Source organism: Gorilla gorilla, chromosome X, assembly GCF_029281585.2.
Source record: "Gorilla gorilla gorilla isolate KB3781 chromosome X, NHGRI_mGorGor1-v2.1_pri, whole genome shotgun sequence".
NCBI lineage: Eukaryota > Metazoa > Chordata > Mammalia > Primates > Hominidae > Gorilla > Gorilla gorilla.
Genome location: NC_073247.2, coordinates 65,670,570 through 65,692,961, shown reverse-complemented (window position 1 = coordinate 65,692,961; position 22,392 = coordinate 65,670,570). Strand labels below are relative to the sequence as shown.

Genomic DNA, 22,392 nt, shown 5'->3' with positions numbered 1-22,392 from the left:
CTGGGAGGTGAAGAGCATCTCTGCCCAGCCGCCCCATCTGAGAAGTGAGGAGACCCTCCGCCTGGCAACCGCCCTGTCTGAGAAGTGAGGAGCCCCTCCACCTGGCTGCCACCCCGTCTGGGAAGTGAGGAGCGTCTCCCCCCGGCAGCCACCCCGTCTGGAAGGGAGGTGGGGGTCAGCCCCCGCCAGGCCAGCTGCCCCATCCGGGAGGGAGGTGGGGGGTCAGCCCCCTGCCCGGCCAGCCTCCCCGTCCAGGAGGTGAGGGACGCCTCTGCCCGGCCACCCCTACTGGGAAGTGAGGAGCCCCTCTGCCCAGCCAGCCGCCCCGTCTGGGAGGGAGGTGGGGGGGTCAGCCCCCCGCCCAGCCAGCTGCCCCGTCCTGGAGGGAGGTGGGGGTGTCAGCCCCCCACCCAGCCAGCCGCCCCATCCGGGAGGGAGGTGGGGGGGGTCAGCCCCCCGCCCGGCCAGCCGCCCCATCCGGGAGGGAGGCGGGGGGCTCAGCCCCCTGCCCGGCCAGCCGCCCCATCCGGGAGGTGAGGGTCGCCTCTGCCCGGCCGCCCCTACTGGGAAGTGAGGAGCCCCTCTGCCCGGCCAGCTGCCCCATCCGGGAGGGAGGTGGGGGGGCCAGCCCCCCGCCCGGCCAGCCACCCCATCCGAGAGGGAGGTGGGGGGGTCAGCCCCCTGCCCGGCCAGCCGCCCCATCTGGGAGGGAGGTGGGAGGTCAGCCCCCTGCCCGGCCAGCCAACCCGTCAAGGAGGTGAGGGGCGCCTCTGCCTGGCCGCCCCCACTGGGAAGTGAGGAGCCCCTCTGCCCGGCCACCACCCCGTCTGGGAGGTGTACACTACAGCTGAGAATGGGCCATGATGACAATGGCGGTTTTGTGGAATAGAAAGGGGGGCAAGGTGGGGAAAAGACTGAGAAATCGGAGGGTTGCTGTGTCTGTGTAGAAACAAGTAGATATGGGAAACTTTTCATTTTGTTCTGTACTAAGAAAAATTCTTCTGCCTTGGGATCCTGTTGATCTATGACCTTACCCCCAACCCTGTGCTCTCTGAAACATGTGCTGTGTCCACTCAGGGTTAAATGGATTAAGGGCGGTGCAAGATGTGCTTTGTTAAACAGATGCTTGAAGGCAGCATGCTCGTTAAGAGTCATCACCACTCCCTAATCTCAAGTACCCAGGGACACAATCACTCTGCCTAGGAAAACCAGAGACCTTTGTTCACTTGTTTGTCTGCTGACCTTCCCTCCACTACTGTCCTATGACCCTGCCAAATCCCCCTCTGTGAGAAACACCCAAGAATGATCAATAAAAAAATAAAATAAAATAAAATAAAATAAAAAAAAGGCAGGCCTGCTGGTGACAAAATCTCTCAGCTTAGTTTGAGGCTTAGTTTGGCTGGATATGAAATTCTGGGTTGAAAATTCTTTTCTTTAAGAATGTTGAATATTGGCCCCCACTCTCTTCTGGCTTATAGTGTTTCTGCCGATGGTTCTGCTGTTAGTCTGATGGGTTTTCCTTTGTCAGTAGCCCGACCTTTCTCTCTGGCTGCCCTTAACATTTTTTCCTTCATTTCAACCTTGGTGAATCTGGCCATTATGTGTCTTGGGGTTGCTCTTCTCCTGGAGTATCTTTGTGGTGTTCTCTGTATTTCCTGAACTTGAACGTTGGCTTGCCTTGCTAAGTTGGGGAAGTTCTCCTGGATAATATCCTGAAGAGTGTTTTCCAACTTCGTTCCATTCTCCCCATCACTTTCAGGTACACCAATCAAACGTAGATTTGGTCTTCACATAAAGACAATTCTTTATACAACAGTGTTAAAAATGGGACTTCTTTTCACATTGTTGTAAATACGAAGCTCACCTGTTGTTTACAATTTTTTTAATTTTGTGTTTTCCAAATGTGCATATTGTACACTTTTGGGGGATATGCTTAGTAATGCTATGTGTGATTTTTCTGGAGTTTGATAAGTTTGCTTGCAGTGCATTTTCTTTAAAAGAATGGGCAGCTACATGCATACTTCAAAAATATTTTCCTATAAAAAGAAGTTATATAGGTTTTGTTTGCTATCTTAATTTTAGTTGTATTCTTTGATGTTAACATATTTTGTATAACTGTATTTTATAGCTGTATTGAATCATGTAGTATCAAATATTAGATGTGATTTAATAGTGTTAAATTTAAACCCATTTTTAGTCATTTTTCCAAAACATACTGCCAGATGCAGATGTTCAGTGTAATTTCTTTGCTTGTTCAGTTACAGAAAAAGGTGCTCAGTTGTAGAAAGTATCGTACCTTTTAACACCTGATGCATACATCACATGTAACAGGAAAAGCAACAATAAAATATCAATCATTAAGAAAAAATACGGCAGAACAAGCTCTATAAGCACAGTCTTATTTTCTTTTGTTATCCAGAATTCTTATGATTCTTAAGCCTCCCAGAAATTGGAAGCTGAATAAAGCAACTCAAGTTTCCTTTATTTTGCACTCGATTACAGCAATTTATAATTTTTTTAAAAAGTTCCTCTGAAGGTATATCTGGATCATCTGACATTACTGAAGAAGCACTATATCCAGCCACTGCTTTTTTTCATGCAACTAGAGAGCAGAAATAACGATCAGAAAATATTGAATAGAGTTCAAAGCTCAGAGGTACCAGGTTGCAGCAGAAAAATCCAGGTCTAGTTCTTAAAATGAAAGCTTGCCTTGTTTGAGAAGTTTACAGACTAGGCATATTAGAAGTGTAGTTTGTGATAAAAATAGTCTCATTAATTTCACATCCAGCTCCTTTACTAGTAAGTGTTAATCTGGGAGAAAAATGAGAAGCAAATGGTGACTACTTACATGCAGAATATTTTATTAATTCCAAGGTATTCTGTTAACTTGGACTTTGCCTTATGATACAGAAGTAGCATTTACAATTTTTTTCAAAAAATACTGTTTGCATATGTTGTTTTGTGATTTAACCTAAATATACAATTTTGTATGAGATATAATACATCATTACAAAAATGTGAACTTTCAAAATAGTTACAATTATATTGAATTAATTGCTTTTGTAGCTTATAGGCGTTTTTGTACCCCCATTATGAAGGTTTTGCAACTAAATTTATACCTAAAAATCTATTTTCTCCTGGATATATGTTAATATCATTGAAGCAAAAAGCTATGCTTAAATCTGATAAACAAAAGTTTATTTGCATAGAAAAGATGTTAAAGATAATTTTGAAAATAGAAAAACAAATGCTGTAGTGTTTGTTGTTGCTGCTGGCTTGTTTGTTTTTTAGCAAAACTCCACTGATTTCTCTTGGCTCCCAAAAACCCACAAGATGAAGTCCAAACACCTAATAGTTTTCTCTTAGTCACTCACGGTCCTCATGTAATTAAGTCACACTGAACTTCATGCCATTCCCCCAAACACTCCATCCACTTTGTTCACATTGTTGTCTCTGTAATGCCTCTACTCCAGTTTACCATTTATTCTTCAAAACTAGCTCAAAATGTTTTTTTTCCAACGCCCTTTCATGTCTTTCCCAGGAAGAATGCCTCCCCATTTCCATGTCAATTTCTCACATCTGTTTCATCATATTTACATTATAAATATGTCTCCCACTAGTATCCCTCAGCCTTTTATCCTCAGCATCTAAGATGGACCTTGACACATTAGCATATCCTCCATATCCTCAATAAAATCTTCAGAACTAAAAATAATAGAAAATAAAGCTTTATCATCAAAAGGCTTGGGGTTAATACAGGAATATTTCACAGGACGTTAAACATACAAACTAAAAGTAGCTGTTTAGAATTATTTGTCGATATTGGAATTGGGTGACAAAGAAACAAGGCTTAGAAGTCCAGGGCCAGAAATAGAAAAGTGAGGTTCTGAAGGATAAAATGGTTTACTTAAAAAGGAGATGTAGCTGATGAATGGTAGAGGGGGAAACTTGATTCTCCATCACAAGTCAAATTCTCTTCACATGGCACTCGAGGTTCTCCATGGCTTGGCTCCATCCTGCCTTTTATGCTTTATATTCCACTGTTCACTTTCATGTGTGAAAATACTCTCTATAAACAAAATTCCTTTCTTTCACAAAACACACCCTTCTTTCCTTAGTTTCTATGCCATTGTTTCTAGGATTTTTTTCCTTTGCTCAAAATTTGGAAGAACAGCCACTCTCCTCGTGCGACTTTCCATGACTCTCCACCTGGATTTAAGTTCTGTCTCCCCTGTACCCACCTCTAACTTTACACCATTATTGTAACAGTAGCTAAAGACAGACTTGGCACCAACCAGGCTGGGTAAGTTTAGAGATTAATGAATGTCAGGGGATAAGTAGGCACAGTAAGGAAGGCAGTGTTCCAAAAGGGAGCAGTGGCATTTCAAAGATCAAAGAGAGAGGTCAACAACTCTGGCTGACTCATGCACTCTTGGATTCTCTCCCTTTGAGCAAAGGCTAAGGCACGAGTCTCCTCCCAAAAGCGGCGGTGCCCCTCCTTAGTGAGCTTCCAAAGGCAAGAGGGAGGTCTTGCATTATCTTCATCCTTAAGGCTGTCTGGCACCTTCTCAAAGCTGTCCAGGAAGCAGAGGTTGTAATGAATGGTGCTCTTCCAGCCATCCGGAGCTGTCCAGAAAAAGGGGAAATGCTGTCGGGTGAAATTGTAGATCTCCTGCACACTGAGGCCACAGTGGGGGTTGTTTCTTAATGCTAGGGCAATAAGGTGGCTACAATTGAGAGGGGGCCTTTGCCAGGACTTCTCTTGGCTGTTGATTTGCCATAGTTTCTGGCTCTGGAAACATTTCATTTCAGGGGACTGGAGGGAGTTGTTCTCTTGTTCCTCAGCCTCATCTTCTGTGAGCTCAAAGTCACTGGGGGAATGGATACCCTGCTTCTGTAAAGGAGACTGCTCACTGGAGGAAGATGGTAGAGACTCTACCACTTTGTCCTCTGAGCAGTTAGACCCTTCGTCTTTTTGTGGGGGCTGAGGGAAAGGAGAAATGTTTGTCAGATCCTCTTTTCCACTGGGCTTTGGGGCCTCCTGGCTGCCAAGGGGGCACAGGATATTGGGGTCCACCCACATCCACAGATTGGGTTCACAGGGAGGACCATCTCCATCAGGACTGGGTCTCCTCTTCTGAGGCATTTCTGGGGGCTTCATTACTCGGACTCTGTATTTGGCAAGGATTTGCTCAGCTAAAGAGCACTGGTCTGTGGTACAAGGCAGAAATAACTCATTCCTCATGTCCCAGTCCAGCAGCCCTGGGACCTGGCCATGGAGACTGTACCAAAATTCACAATCTTTTAGTTTTAAGTCCATCTTTACTGGAGAGATAGGTGGAGAGAGACTTCTGAAAGAACAGATATCTAGCAGGCACTTAAAGCTGTTGTTTGGGCATCATTTTTTTTATGCAGTGTATCTCATCTAGGGAGCTTATCAGTAGGCCTGCTAGAAGCACTGAAGAAAGAGGCACCAATGTCTCACTGATTAGTGGTCAGACCTGGAGAAACCCCAGCTTTCTGGAACAAGGCTCAAAACATGGAAGTAATAAAAAAGAGCTTTTGAGCAGAAAAACATTTTTAGGTGGAATTCTTGAGCTTTGATTGGAAGCAGAAAGTCACTTCAAGAGGAATCATAAACTGAATTATGTGCAAACTACGGTGACTTGCATAACAGGTGATCATCTGGCACATATTTAAACTCTTGATGAGTTCATTTAATGAAGGGACAAACATATGTATAGATCACATTATATTTCTGAGTCTTCCTTAATGGTTTTAAAAATCATTTCATTCATCGAGTGCCTTTGGATTTCTGTTAAGCGCTTTCACATAGATGATCTCAACTGATTTTCATCACAGCCCTGCAAGATAACATGGTATTATTAACCTCATGTCACAGACATGGCAACTGAGATATACAGACACGAGTAAGTAGGAGAAGTAGATCCACAGCCCAGATCTTTTATTTTCACTATACCCATTGCCTCTTGATCATACTCAACATACGATATACAACAGGCAGTAATACGTGCAACCTGAGTTTTATAGTAAGATGGTAACTATCAGAACATGGCCCCTATTATTCTCATACTGATACTAGAATCTAACCTTGCTGCCGTTTTCAATCCTTTTCTGGGAAACAGCTGGCTTTCCTCTCTCCAGGTCACCTTCTTAGGAAATGAGTTCTGAACTATACTCTGAACAGTAGGACCAAAATTTAGCCACGGTATGCAAGGTCCTGAAAGCCCCAGAGCTTCTATTTCCAGTAAGTTCACACCCAGGACATTTGTAAGAAAAATAAAATGGCAAGGTTTCCTTTAATTCAGTTTGCACAAAATCCATGTGTAAAGTATGCGATATCATTAAAATCACTACATAGGACTATGTTGCAAACATATCCAGCAAATGTCAGTGGGAGCTATTGGAGAGGCACTTTACTCTCCATATTGTTTCCATACTCTGATTCTCTTCTACTCTAATCTTTCATACAAGTGGCCTGAGTGGTCTTTCTACGGCATAAATACAAAAAATAACACAACAGTTGTACCAACTGTTAATTATTACAGAATGCTGTAAGCACTCTAACTCCAATCTTCAAAATAATCCTATGAAGTAGGTACTCTTATTATTCTTCCTTTACAGAGTAAAAAACATAAGGCACAAAAAAGCCTAAGTCACAGAGCTAGTAAAGGCCAGAGCTGACTTTCAAACATAGGCAACCTGACTGCAGAACACATGCTTTTACTCACTATACCAATATTCTCTATTTTGGTGTTATAACATAAAATCTTATAACTTAATGCAACATAAAAGGCCCTCCAAAATCTCACCCTTGCTTACCTTTCCAGGGTAACTTAACACCCTAGCTTTCTTGCTTCATACTTCACGTCCAAAAAGTACTGAAATGCTGGGATCTTCACCACACACCCGTTTTTTTTCTCATGTCCCTTTGCTCAAAAACATTCGCTTAAAATGGCTTACTACCCATTGCCTTGACTTAACTAACCTCTACTCATCTTTTAAGACAACAGAAAGCCTTCTCTAATAAAAACGCTGCTTCCATCTCCCCACAGGGAATTAATGGATCTCCTTCCCAGTGGGGCACTGATCTTGGAAAAGCAGGAGATTAACTTGAAATATTTAGCTTATTATGCCAACCACGGAGAGCCTGGAAGCATCTTAGTGCTCAGCAGTCTTTTATTCCTTAAATGGGGGCTCTAGTGTTACAGAATTTCTCCTCCATCTTCACCTGGGAGAGTGCTCCAATCCTTAGACATTGGCTAGTAAAACCAAGTTATCACTCTGTATTGCTTCTTTGGGCCTCATTTAGAAACATTCAATGTTTACGTATTGAGCATCCACCATGTTCCAAGAAGTATGTAATAGGTCTGGCAGATGAGTAAGACACAACACAAGAGGATATCACAGAGTAATGCGGAAAGACAGAGAAGTAAAGAAAAAGTTAAAATACAGTGTGATGAGTATTAGATACTTCAATAGAAGAACATAGAGAGGAATAACTTAACCCAGATAATAGGAATCAAAAGGGATCCCATGGAAGATATTATTTAAGCTTAAAAGACATGTTACCCAGAAGCAGAGATGTGGAGAACAGGCTAGCACATGCCAACCAGGTACACATTCAACACAGTATATGTACTATACAAAGCAAAACCCATAAAACTATATGAGTTTTAGAGTAAGATGGTAACCATCAAAAGATGGCCTCCGTTAATCTCAAACACATGTTAGAACCCAATCTTGCTTAAGTGTGCTCCAGGAAAGGAGACAGGGACATTTTGCACATGCTCTGGAAAAGTACTGAAACTCATATTTGTGGGTAGCCTGTTTCCCAGGTCCCAACCTATCCCGAGTGTTGATATAGGCAAAAATGTCAGCGGTTGATGAAACCATATGTTATAAGCAAAAAATGGCACAACAACATAATAAGTTGGAAAAAGTGGTGGGAACTCATAATGACCTTAGAAATACCTCTTCAGCATGGGCATGCTTATGCTTGCTCTCTTATACACATACACACACACACACACACACACACACGCAGTCCCAATGGTATGATTTGGCTCTGTCCCCCACCTAAATCTCATGTTGAATTGTAATCCCCAATGTTGGAGGAAGGACATGGTGGGAGGTGATTGTATAATGGGGATGAATTTCTCCCTTGCTGTTCTCATGATATATTCCCCCTTTGCTCTCTCTCTCTCCTGTTGTCATGTGAAGATGTGCTGGCTTCCCCTTCACCTTCTGCCATAATTTTGTTTCCTGAGGCCCCCCCAGCCATGCCTCCTGTACAGCCTGTGGAACTGTGAATCAACTAAACCTCTTTTCTTTATAAGTTATCCAATCTCAGGTAGTTCTTTATAGCAGTGTGAGAACGGACTAATACACCCAACAACAGGAGCAGCAGTAGAAGCAGTGCTTTTACCTGCCTTCAATTTTCAAAAGCATTCCTGTGCCCAGATTTTGGTCCCCGCTCAAAGGACTGATAAGGAGGGTAGCTGATACACATTTTTGGGCAGAAAAAAGTCAGCAATATTAATAAAGACTCTTGTTACAATAAAAATTCTTTCAAGAATGTCAGGAGGAGTGTTGAAAGGATGAAAAGTCACCTTAAAGGGGCTCTCACTACCAAATTGTAACTTTTTATTTTACCACATATGCTATGATTAATTGAAACTATTTTAGTCTGTTAAAAGCTTTAAGTACATGATGATACTCCTAAAAATAAAAAAGGTAGTTGTGGGCTGGGTGCAGTGGCTCATGCCTGTAATTCCAGTGCTTTGAGAGGCCAAGGCTGGAGGATTGCTTGGAGCCAAATGTTTGAGACCAGCCTGGGCAACAGAGTGAGACTCTGTCTCTATAATTTTTTAAAAAATCAGTTGTGCATGATGGCGTGCGCCTGTAGTTCTAGCTACTCAGAATCCTGAGGTGCGAAGATTGCTTCAGCCCAAGAGTTCAACGCTGCAGTGAGCTGTGATGGCACCACTACACTCCAGCCTGGTCAGTGGAATAAGACCTTTTCTCTTATTAAAAAAAAAAAAAAAAGGTACTTGTAATGAAAAAAAAAATGCGATAGGATATTTAAGATTTGTTGCTTTTATATATGAATACTTTTTTCATTTTAAGTATATGTCTTTTGTAAAGCATAGATATGTACTTGTTTCTATCAATGGGCAAACAGGAAAGAATACAGGAAAAACGATGAGTAAGCTATATGTGGTTCCAGAAAAACAGGTACAATACCAATGGCTGCTGTGTATAGTTGCATAAGTTGCATGCAGCCCAAGGGTGCCTGTGATGGTTAATACTGAATGTCAACTTGATTGGATTGAAGGATGCAAAGTATTGATCCTGGGTGTATCTGTGAGGGTGCTGACAAAGGAGATTAACATTTGAGTCAGTGGGCTGGGAAAGGCAGACCCACCCTTAATCTGGGAGGGCACCATCTAATCAGCTGCCAGTGCGGCTAGAATATAAAGCAGGCAGAAAAACATAAAAAGACTAGACTGACCCAATCTTCCAGCCTACATCTTTCTCCCATGCTGGATGCTTCCTGCCCTAGAACATCAGACTCCAAGTTCTTCAGTTTTGGGACTCGGTCTGGCTCTCCTTGCTCCTCAGCTTGCAGACGGCCTATTGTGGGGCTTGTGATAGTGTGAATTAATACTTAGTAAACTCCCCTTTGTGCGTGTGTGTGTGTGTATATATATATATATATATATATATATATATATATATATATAGCGAGACAGAGAGACAGAGAGGTGGGGAGACAGAGAGAGAGCACTCTGGCATTGGCTAATTAATCATGGTGTTCTAAAAGTGAAATTGATAGGAAGCCTACTGCATTCCTACTTAATTTATATAAGCAGAAAACTTCTGGGTCGAATGGACAAAAGACTAATTTGAATTATGAAAACAGAAAATCACGGCCTCTCAATTTCTAGACTTGAGCCAGTTTACAGACCCGAACCCCTTGAATGAAGAGGAGGCCGAGTCCCCTTGAGGAAGGACCCCATTACACTACTGACAATTTATGCTGTTAATCTTTCTCCCATCCTTCTGCAAGGAGACCTCCGGCCTTTTACCAGGGTAACTGTGCATTGAAGAAACGGAAATGATCAGACATTTTGGGGACTACTGGAAACTGGCTCTGAGCTGACACTTTGTGGGACCGAAAACGTCATTGTGGTCTTCCAGTTAAAGTAGGGGCTTACGGATGTCAGGTAATTAATGGAGTTTTAGCTCAGGTCTGATTTACAGTGGGTCCAGTGGGTTCCTGGACTCATCTTGTGGTCATTTTCCCAGTGCCAGAGTGTATAATTGGTATACACATACTTAGCAGCTGGCAAAACCCCTACATTGGCTCCCTGACTGGTAGGGTGAGGGGTATTATGGTGGGAAAGGCCAAATGGAAGCCATTAGAGCTGCCTCTACCTAGAAAAATAGTAAACCAAAAAGAATATCGCATCCCTGGAGGGACTGTGGACATTAGTGCCACCATCAAGGACTTGAAAGACACAGGAGTGGTGATTCCCACCACATCCCCATTCAACTCTCCCATTTGTTTTGTGCAGAAGAGATTGATCTTGGAGAGTGACAGTGGATAATAGTAGGCTTAACCAAGCGGTGACTCCAATTGAAGCTGCTGTACCAGATGTGGTTTCATTGGTTGAACAAATTAACACATCTCCTGGTACCTGGTATGCAGCCACTGACTTGACAAATGCTTTTTTCTCCATTCTTGTCCATAAGGCCTACCAGAAGCAATATGCCTTCAGCTGGCAAGGCCAGAAATATACCTTTACTGTCCTACCTCAGGGGTATATTGACTTTCTGGCTTTGTGTCATAATCTTATTTGAAGAGACCTTGATCACTTTTCACTTCCGCAAGATATCACACTGGTCCATTACATCAATGACATTATGCTGATTAGATCCAGTGGGCAAAAAGTAGCAAACACAGTGGACTTATTGGTGAGACTTTGGAGTGCTAGAGTATGAGAAATAAATATGACTAAAATTCAGGGACCTTCTGTCTCAGTAAAATTTCTAGGAGTCCAGTGGTATGGGACCTGTCGAGATATTCCTTCTAAGGTGAAGGATAAGTTGCTGCATTTGGCCCCTCCTACAACCAAGAAGAAGCACAGCGGCTAGTGAGCCTCTTTGGATTTTGGAGGCAACACATTCCTCATTTGGGTGTGTTACTCCAGCTCATTTATCCAGTGACCCAAAAGGCTTCCAGTTTTGAGTGGGATGCAGAATAGGAGAAGGCTCTGCAACAGGTCTAGGCTGCTGTGCAAGCTTGCTCTGCCACTTGGGCCATAGGACCCAGCAGATCCAATGGTGCTTGAGGTGTCAGTGGCAGACAGGGATGCTGTTTGGAGCCATTGGCAGGCCCCCATAGATGAATCACAGTGGAAGCCACTAGGATTTTGGAGCAAGGCCCTGCCATCTTCTGTAGATAACTACTCTCCTTTTGACCTGTTACTGGGCTTTGGTGGAAAGTGAACATTTGACTCTGTGTCATCAAGTCACCATGTGACCTGAACTGCCTATCATTAACTGGGTGCTTTCTGACCCATCTAGCCATAAAGTGGGTCGTACACAGCAGCATTCCATCATCAAATGGAAGAGGTATATTCGTGATTGGGCTTGAGCAGATCCTGAAGGCACAAGTAAGTTACATGAGGAAGTGGTTCAAATGCCCATGGTCTCCACTCCTGCCACCCTGCCTTCTCTCCCCAAGCCTGCACCAATGGCCTCAAGGAGAGTTCTCTATGATCAGTTGACACAGGAAGAGAAGACTAGAACCTGGTTCATAGATGGTTCTGCATGATATGCAGGAACCACCTGAAAGTGGACAGCTGCAGCACTACAGCCACTTTCTAGGACATCCCTGAAGAACACCGGTGAAGGGAAATCTTCACAGTGGGCAGAACTTCGAGCAGTGTAACTGGTTGTGCACTTTGCATGGAAGGAGAAATGTCCAGATGTCGGATTATACACTGATTCATGGGGTGTACCAATGGTTTGGCTGGATGGTCAGGGAGCTGGAAGAAGCATGACTGGAAAATTGGTGACAAAAAATTTGGAGAAGAGGTATGTGGATGGACCTGAGTGGTCAAAAACTGTGAAGATATTTGTATCCCATGTGAGTGCTCACCAACAGGTGACCTCAGCAAAGGAGGATTTTAACAATCAAGTGACTAGGGTGACCCGTTCTGTGGACACCACTCAGCCTCTTTCCCCAGCCACCCCTGTCATCGCCCAATGAGCCTATGAACAATGTGGCCATGGTGGCAGGGATGGAGGTTACGCATGGGCTCAGCAATATGGATTTCCACTCACCATGGCTGACCTGGCTACTGCCACTGCTGAGTGCCCAATTTGCCAGCAGCAGAAACCAACACTGAACCCTCAATATGGCATCATTCTTTGGGGTGATCAGCCAGTTATCTGGTGATAGGTTGATTATATTGGACCTCTTCCATCATGGAAACGGCAGAGATTTGTCCTCACTGAAATAAACACTTACTCCAGATATGGGTTTTCCTATCCTGCACCCAATGCTTCTGCCAAGACTACCATCCGTGGACTCACAGAATGCCTTATTCACCATGATGGTATTCCACACAGCACTGCCTCTGACCGAGGCACTCACTTTACGGCTAAAGAAGTGCAGCAGTGGGCTCATGCTCATGGAATTCACTGGCCTTACCATGTTCCTCATCATCCTGAAGCAGCTGGATTGATGGAACGGTGGAATGGCCTTCTGAAGTCACAATTACAATGCCAACTAGGTGACAATACTTTGCAAGCCTGCAGCAAAGTTCTCCAGAAGGCCGTGTATACTCTGAATCAGCGTCCAATATATGATAGTTTCTCCCACAGCCAGGATTCATGGGTCCAGGAATCAAGTGGTGGAAGCAGAAGTGGCACCACTTACCATGACACCTAGTAATCCACTAGCAAAATTTTTGCTTCCTGTTCCCACGACATTACATTCTACTGGTCTAGAGGTCTTAGCTCCAGAGGGAGGAACAATGCCACCAGGAGACACAACATCAAATCCATTCAACTGGAAGTGAAGATTGCCACCTGGACACTTTGGGTTCCTCCTATCTTTAAGTCAACAGGATAAGAAGGGAGTTACAGTGTTGGTTGGGATGACAGACCCGGACTATCAAGATGAAATCAGTCTTTTACTCCACAACGGAGGTAAGGAAGTGTATGTATGGAATACAAGAGATCCATTAGGGCATCTCTTAGTATTATTATGCCCCATGATTAAGGTCAATGGGAAACAACAACAGCCAAATCCAGGCAGGACTATAAATGGCCCAGACCTTCGGGAATGAAGGTTTGGGTCACTCCACAAGGAAAAAAACCCATGACCTGCTGAGGTGCTTGCTAAAGGTAAAGGGAATAAAGAATGGGTAGTAGAAGGAGGTAGTCATCAGTACCAGCTATGACCACATGACCAGCTGCAGAAATTAGGACTGTAATTGTCATGGGTATTTCCTCCTTCTTTTGTTAAAAACATGTTTGTGCATGTATACACTTGTACTAAGAAAATATCTTAATTTTATTTCCTTTTTCCTTTCTCATGTGACATAAGATTTATTGACTTCATATCAGCATTTAAGTATTGTTAACTTTATGTAATAGTATTTGGGTAGGGGATTGGTGCCTTTTCAGGTGTACAAAGGATAGTGGTATTATGTTAGTCATAATTATGACCTTATTTTTGTTTTTATTTGAAGATTACGTATGATCTCAGGAGATGTGTATGGGCTCAAGTTGACAAAGGGTGGACTTGTGATGGTTAACACTGAGTATCAACTTGATTGGACTGAAGGATGCAAAGTACTGATCCTGGGTGTGCCTGTGAGGGTGTTGACAAAGGAGGTTAACATTTGAGTCAGTGGGCTGGGAAAGACAGACCTACCCTTAATCTGGGTGGGCACCATCTAATCAGCTGCCAGCTCAGCTAGAATATAAAGCAGGCAGAAAAACATAAAAAGCCTAGACTGGCTTAGCCTCCCAGCCTACATCTTTCTCCCATGCTGGATGCTTCCTGCCCTTGAACATCAGACTCCAAGTTCTTCAATTCTGGGACTCGGTCTGGCTCTCCATACCCCTCAGCTTGCAGATGGCCTATTGTGGGACCTTGTGATGGTCTGAGTTAATACTTAATTTCCATATATATATATATTATATATATAAAGGATAAATATTATATATATAAAGGATATATATATAAAGGATATATATATAAAAGATATATATATAAAGGATATATATATATAAAGGATATACATATGTATAAAGGATTATATATATAAAAGGATACATATATATAGGATACTCCAGGTCTGTCACCCCAGCCAACACTGTAACTCCCTTCTTAGCCTGTTGACTTAAAGATAGGAGGAGCCCAAAGTGTCCAGGTGGCAATCTTAACTTCCAGTTGAATGGATTCGTTGTTGTTTCTGGCTGGCATCGTTCCTCCCTCTGGAGCTCTCTCTCTATATATAAATGATATATATATACATATATAAAGGATATATATATATATAAAGGATATATATACATATATAAAGGATATATATATAAAGGATACATATAAAAAGGATATATATAAAGGATATATATTTATATATAAAGGATATAAAGGATACATATGTCCTTTATATATATATATCCTTTATATATCTATCCATATATATATCCTTTATATATATATCCTTTATATATATCCATATATACATATCCTTTATATATATCCATATATATATCCTTTATATATATATCCATATATCCTTTATATATATATCCATATATATATCCTTTATATATATATCCATATATATATCCTTTATATATACATCCATAAACATATATATCCTTTATATATACATATACATATATATCTCTTATATACATCCATATACATATATCTTTTATATAAGTATATATATTTTATATACATATCCTTTATAAATATATCCTTTATATATATTTCCTTTATATATATGTATCCATATATATATCCTTTATATATATGTATCCATATATATATCCTTTATATATGTATCCATATATATATCCTTTATATATATATCCATATATATATCCTTTATATATATCCTTTATATATATGCTTTATATATATATATCCTTTATATATATATCCTTATATATCCTTTATATATATACCCATATCCATATATATCCTTTATATATATATCCATACACATATATATCCTTTATATATATACATATATATCCTTTATATATATATATCCCTTATATATATCCATATATTTATCCTTTGTATATCCATATTTATATTTATCCTTTATATATATAATCCATATTTATATTTATCCTTTATATATATACCCACCTTTATATTTATCCTTTATATAGATATATCCACATTTATAAATCCTTTATATAGATATATTAACATTTATATATACTTTATATAGATATATCCACATATATATATCCTTTATATATATCCACATATATATCCTTTATATATATCCATCCACATATATATATATCCTTTATATATATCCACATATATATATCCCTTATATATATATATATCCACATATATATCCCTTATATATCCACATATATATCCCTTATATATCCACATATATATATCCCTTATATATATATATCCACATAATAGACGCAATAAAAAATGATAAAGGGGATATCACCACCAATCCCACAGTAATACGAACTACCATCAGAGAATACTACAAACACCTCTACGCAAATAAACTAGAAAATCTAGAGGAAATGGATAAATTCCTCGACACATACACTTTCCCAAGACTAAACCAGGAAGAAGTTGAATATCTGAAAAGACCAATAACAGGATCCGAAATTGTGGCAATAATCAATAGCTTACCAACCAAAACAAGTCCAGGACCAGATGGATTCACAGCCGAATTCTACCAGAGGTACAAGGAGGAACTGGTACCATTCCTTCTGAGACTATTCCAAGCAATAGAAAAAGAGGGAATCCTCCCTAACTCATTTTATGAGGCCAGCATCATCCTGATACCAAAGCCGGGCAGAGACACAATCAAAAAAGAGAATTTTAGACCAATATCTTTGATGAACATTGATGCAAAAATCCTCAATAAAATACCGAATCCAGCAGCACATCAAAAAGCTTATCCACCATGATCAAGTGGGCTTCATCCCTGGGATGCAAGGCTGGTTCAATATATGCAAATCAACAAATGTAATCCAGCATATAAACAGAACCAAAGACAAAAATCACATGATTATCTCAACAGATGCAGAAAAGGCCTTTGACAAAATTCAACAACCCTTCATGCTAAAAACTCTCAATAAATTAGGTATGGATGGGACATATTTCAAAATAATAAGAGCTATTTATGACAAACCCACAGCCAATATCATACTGAATGGGCAAAAACTGGAAGCATTCCCTTTGAAAACTGGCACAAGACAGGGATGCCCTCTCTCACCACTCCTATTCAACATAGTGTTGGAAGTTCTGGCCAGGGCAATCAGGCAGGAGAAGGAAATAAAGGGTATTCAATTAGGAAAAGAGGAAGTCAAATTGTCCCTTTTTGCAGATGACATGATTGTATATCTAGAAAACCCCATTGTCTCAGCCCAAAATCTCCTTAAGCTGATAAGCAACTTTGGCAAAGTCTCAGGATACAAAATCAATGTACAAAAATCACATGCATTCTTATACACCAACAACAGACAAACAGAGAGCCAAATCATGAGTGAACTCCCATTCACAATTGCTTCAAAGATAATAAAATACCTAGGAATCCAACTTACAAGGGATGTGAAGGACCTCTTCAAGGAGAACTACAAACCACTGCTCAAGGAAATAAAAGAGGATACAAACAAATGGAAGAACATTCCATGCTCATGGGTAGGAAGAATCAATATCGTGAAAATGGCCATACTGCCCAAGGTAATTTACAGATTCAATGCCATCCCCATCAAGCTACCAACGACTTTCTTCACAGAATTGGAAAAAACTACTTCAAAGTTCATATATCCCTTATATATATATATATCCACATATATATGCTTTATATATATATATATCCACATATATACTTTATATATATATATCCACATATGCATAACCTTTATATATATATCCACATGTGTATATCCCTTATATATATATATCCACATGTGTATATCCTTTATATATACATCCACATGTGTATATCCTTTGTCTATATACCTCCACATGTATATACCCTTTGTCTATATACCTCCACATGTATATACCCTTTGTCTATATACCTCCACATGTATATACCCTTTGTCTATATACCTCCACATGTATATACCCTTTGTCTATATACCTCCACATGTATATACCCTTTGTCTATATACCTCCACATGTATATACCCTTTGTCTATATACCTCCACATGTATATACCCTTTGTCTATATACCTCCACATGTATATACCCTTTGTCTATATACCTCCACATGTATATACCCTTTGTCTATATACCTCCACATGTATATACCCTTTGTCTATATACCTCCACATGTATATACCCTTCGTCTATATACCTCCACATGTATATACCCTTCGTCTATATACCTCCACATGTATATATCCTTCGTCTATATACCTCCACATGTATATATCCTTTGTCTATATACCTCCCACGTATATATCCTTTATATATCTCCACATCTATATATCCTTTGTATATATATCTCCACATATATATCCTTTGTATATATATCTCCACATATATCCTTTATATATATATCTTCATAATATATATCCATATATATATCCATAATATATATCTCCATATATATATCGCCACATATATATCTCCATATATATATCCATATATATCTCCATATATATATCCATACATATCTCCATATATATATCCATACATATCTCCATATATATATCCATATATATCTCCATATATATATCCATATATATCTCCATATATATATCCATATATATCTCCATATATGTATATCCATATATATCTCCATATATGTATATCCATATATATCTCCATATATATATCCATATATATCCTTTATATATATCCATATATATATGTCCTTTAAATATATCTCCATATATATGTCCTTTATATATATCTCCATATATATATATCCTTTATATATATATCCATATATATATATCCTTTATATATATATCCATATATATATATCCTTTATATATATATCCATATATATATATCCTTTATATATATCCATATATATATCCTTTATATATATATCCATATATATATCCTTTATATATATATCCATATATATATATCCTTTATATATATATCCATATATATATATCCTTTATATATATATCCATATATATATATCCTTTATATATATATCCATATATATATATCCTTTATATATATATCCATATATCCTTTATATATATATCCATATATCCTTTATATATATATCCATATATCCTTTATATATATATCCATATATATGTCCTTTATATATACATATCCATATATATCATATATATCCATATATATCCTTTATATATATATCCTTTATATATATATATCCTTTATATATATATCCTTTATATATATATATATCCTTTATATATATATATATATATCCTTTATATATATATATATCCTTTATATATATATATATCCTTTATATATATATATATCCTTTATATATATATATATATATATCCTTTATATATATATATATATATATATCCTTTATATATATATATATATATATCCTTTATATATATATATATATATATCCTTTATATATATATATATATATATATATATATATCCTATTAGTTCTGTCCCTCTGGAGAACCTGACTAATACAGTGCCCAACCAGATAGCATGAAATTCAGCCTGAGCTCTGTTTTCCAAACCATGTACTCTGGTTCTGGGGCTGTGTCAATCCCAAAGTGGTATCTCTTTTTAATTCACTCAGAGGAGCCATTCAGTCACCATGTGGCTAAACTGTATCCTCCTAGACAGGACATCTTTATTCTAATTCACACAAATACCAGCCGCCATGTATACCAAGAACTAGTAAGACAGATTAATACTGATGGGCACAAGTAATAATCACATAGAAATAGGTCCAATAGGGTGTTGCAAGATTATTAACAACATGATTTAAAGAAAGGAACTACCAGCTGGGCACAGTGCCTCACACGTGTAACTCCAGCACTTTGGAAGGCCAAGGCAGGTGGATCACGACGAGGTCAAGAGATCGAGACCCTCCCAGCCAACACAGTGAAACCCCGTCTCTACTAAAAATACAAAATTAGCTGGGCTTGGTGGCACACACCTGCAGTCCCAGCTACTCGAGAGGCTGAGGCAGGAGAATCACTTCAACCTGAGAGGCGGAGGTTGCAGTGAGCGGAGATCACACCACTGCACTTGAGCCTGGTGGCAGAGCGAGACTTTGTCTCAAAAAAAAATAAAAAAGAAAAAAAAGAAAAGAACTACCTAAGAAAACTCAATCCCTTACCTTCTAAAAAATGAATCCTTTCAAAAGTCCTAATAATTATAACAAAATATTAATAAGGAATACATAAACCTTAGACTAGGTAATTATGGCAAGAAGACAGGACAGGATAATGGATACTACCAAACGTATAAATTAAAGAATGCTTCATTTTTGTTAAAGACAAGTTGCAAAAACAAACAAACAAACAAAAAAACAAACAAACAAAACAAAACCTCTGTGTGACAGACAGGGAATTAGTACCATGAGATAATAAATTAAAAATTGTTATCAAAAGGACTTCAGCCAATACCTTATGATTAAATCATTTTGAACTACTCAATCATGTCTTATGATCCCCTTGCCCCAAGAATCAATTTAGTCGGTAACCTGTATTCTGTTACCTTGGCATGTCTGAAATGGTATTTCTCTTTTCCTCTCAGTTGGCTAAGATTATTGAAACCCTAGGAAAATGTAAAAAGGAATAAAATTACTAAAATCCTGGGAAGATAAAATAAGTTAGCCCAAGGAAGAAAAATATGCAAGGCTGGAAATAAAGAGCAAATAAATTAAACCTGTGGTATTCATATTTTAGAGTAACTTTAAATGTAAGTGCATGGATATATTTTTAATCATTGTATTTGTGTAGATTTCATATACTAGTCAAGCTGTTTGAAGTGTTTCAGAAAAGGCCACGTCAAATTTGTAATTGCAGTTTAAAACTTTTAGGAAATTTAATTCTTCAAATTGGTAACCAATGTTTAGATGGTCAATAAAATTAGTTTTAAAATCTTTGTTTATAAGTTATTTGAATTTCATAAAATTGAGCAGTAGGCAAAGTACAAGTAGTAGTAAGTATTTATATCCATGTACAAAAGCCACTGGACACCCAAGAATCTATGAAAGGATTTATTATGTTAACACTATTTTCTTTAGCTTTTCTCTTTAGCAATCAGATTAACTTTTCGAGTTTCTGGAGAACTCCTCAGCGTTCTCACACGCACCAAAAATGAAATAGTTCAATTCTGGAAATGTTATGTTTGAAGTAGCTGTGCATGTAGCAAACTAAAGTAGGCTACTGGAATAAGTGATTGCTAACAGACCCAACTTGTTTCTGCCACACCTTACTAAGCTTCTTCATCTGTAAAATGAAGATAATAATAAGTCCTACCTCAATGAGTTATTGAGAATATCAAAAGAAATACTTTAATGTGTATCATTAATTTATGTATCGTGTATATCAAGGTCTAAGTTTAGTGTTTGACAATTATAGTGTTCCATAAATGTAAATTTTTATTATGTTATTCTAAGGGCAACACTGGTTCTTAAACTTGAATATATCACACAGATATGATAGTGACAAACAAAGAGGATTGATTTTAATAACTATGCATGGAAAGCTTACTTGGGAGTCTTCAGATTGAATTTTAATCCTTTAGGAGCTGCGATTTGAACTAAAATCCTCAATCCAACAAAATTTGGAGTCTTACTTTATTCCAAGGCTTCGAGAGTTTTGAATTTGCGGGAGAAAATTACCTTTTTATTTGGAATACTTTTTATCAAGTGTTCTGAGATGCTTTAAAAGGCAATAACCCCTTGTTAATTGTCACTTACTGCTTGTTTTTCTTTCCAAGGGTTCAGCCTCAAGCGCCTGGAAAGGGGAAGGAGACTGTCTGCGAAACAGAAGAAAACATAAAATCAGATAAAAACCTTGTGGAGATGGCTATATCCTGGGTCAAGTTTTGCACAGCTTAATGTAATGAATCTATTCTGCAATATGAATTAAACGGCATGTCAGGAACGTACAGAATACAGAGAGTAGAGTCAGGATTTTAGGTCCAGTACACGTTTCACATAATCTCAGCTGCTTTTTGTTATTCTCAGGACAAGCCACACCAACATACATATATTAAACACATATTATGGCCGGGTCAATTTGGTACGCTGATTTAATACACTTTAGGAACCCTCTTCTTTTTGCTCCAAATATATAAGGAATAAAATCACACAGATAGATAGACCATAAAAAAATCAAGCTCAAATATAAGGAAAAAAAGCATCTTACTAGACAAGAAAAAAGCAAAATAATGAGTGAAACTAAGCCATTGGATTGGTGGACTCTGGATTATCAAGCAGGAATTGAAAGTTCAGAGTTTTATTTTTTATTTTTTTTTTTTTTATTGGTGGGGGAAGAAAGGAGACCAAAATTCAGTGGCATTCTAGCCCCATCCTAGGGACTACCTCTGCTTGTGAAAAGAAGCTAAAAAAGTATTGCTGCCAAACCCTGGCAAACTGTAGGTCTAGGAAAGAAGATCATCACTGATGAAACCTTGCAACCAGAATTTGGGCCAAGCCCACTAGCTATTGTAACTGATTCTACTGGATCTGTAGTATTCTCTGTAACATCATGAGACAGTAACTCAGAAATTTCATTCTGAAATGTGGTAGTGGATTGAAGCCTGGAGTGCTGGGAGAAAGCAACCAAAAAGCCTCTAGAAAGGGTTGAGGGAACACAAGCTAATGAATAAAGGTAGGCAAGAGGTGGAGAACCAAAACTATCCATTCAAATCAGGCAGAAAACCAAAATCCCAAAAGTACATGAAGAAATTTAATAACAAGAAAAATTAAGTAATGAATTCACTCAAGAAAACAATAATGTTATACAGCCACATGGATAATAAAATAAGTATGATCAGTATAGTCAAAGCAACAAAGAGTGAATATAATAAAATATATGCAAGGAAAGCAATACAGATAGAAATAAAAAAGCAATTAAAAATGTTGAATACAAAATGTCACTGAAATTTAAAGAATGCAATAGATGAG

The 22,392-nt window shown here is 38.7% G+C and overlaps 1 protein-coding gene across 2 annotated transcripts in view; it reads right to left on the bottom strand.

Moving 5' to 3' along the window:
* Positions 1-2,838: 2,838 nt before the first annotated feature.
* FOXR2 (forkhead box R2) overlaps positions 2,839-22,392 on the bottom strand; it is a 129,781-nt gene continuing 110,227 nt past the window's right edge. Inside the window, exons 2-4 of one of the 2 annotated variants that reach the window (XM_004064254.5) lie at positions 21,181-21,239; positions 19,971-20,030; positions 2,839-5,864 (exon numbers count right to left, since the gene is read on the bottom strand). In XM_004064254.5, the coding sequence (XP_004064302.1) occupies positions 4,385-5,320 (936 nt within the window). In that variant the 5' untranslated portion in view covers positions 5,321-5,864; positions 19,971-20,030; positions 21,181-21,239 and the 3' untranslated portion in view covers positions 2,839-4,384. The remainder of the gene's footprint in view (positions 5,865-19,970; positions 20,031-21,180; positions 21,240-22,392) is intronic. The other variant, XM_055376211.2, reaches the window with a different exon arrangement.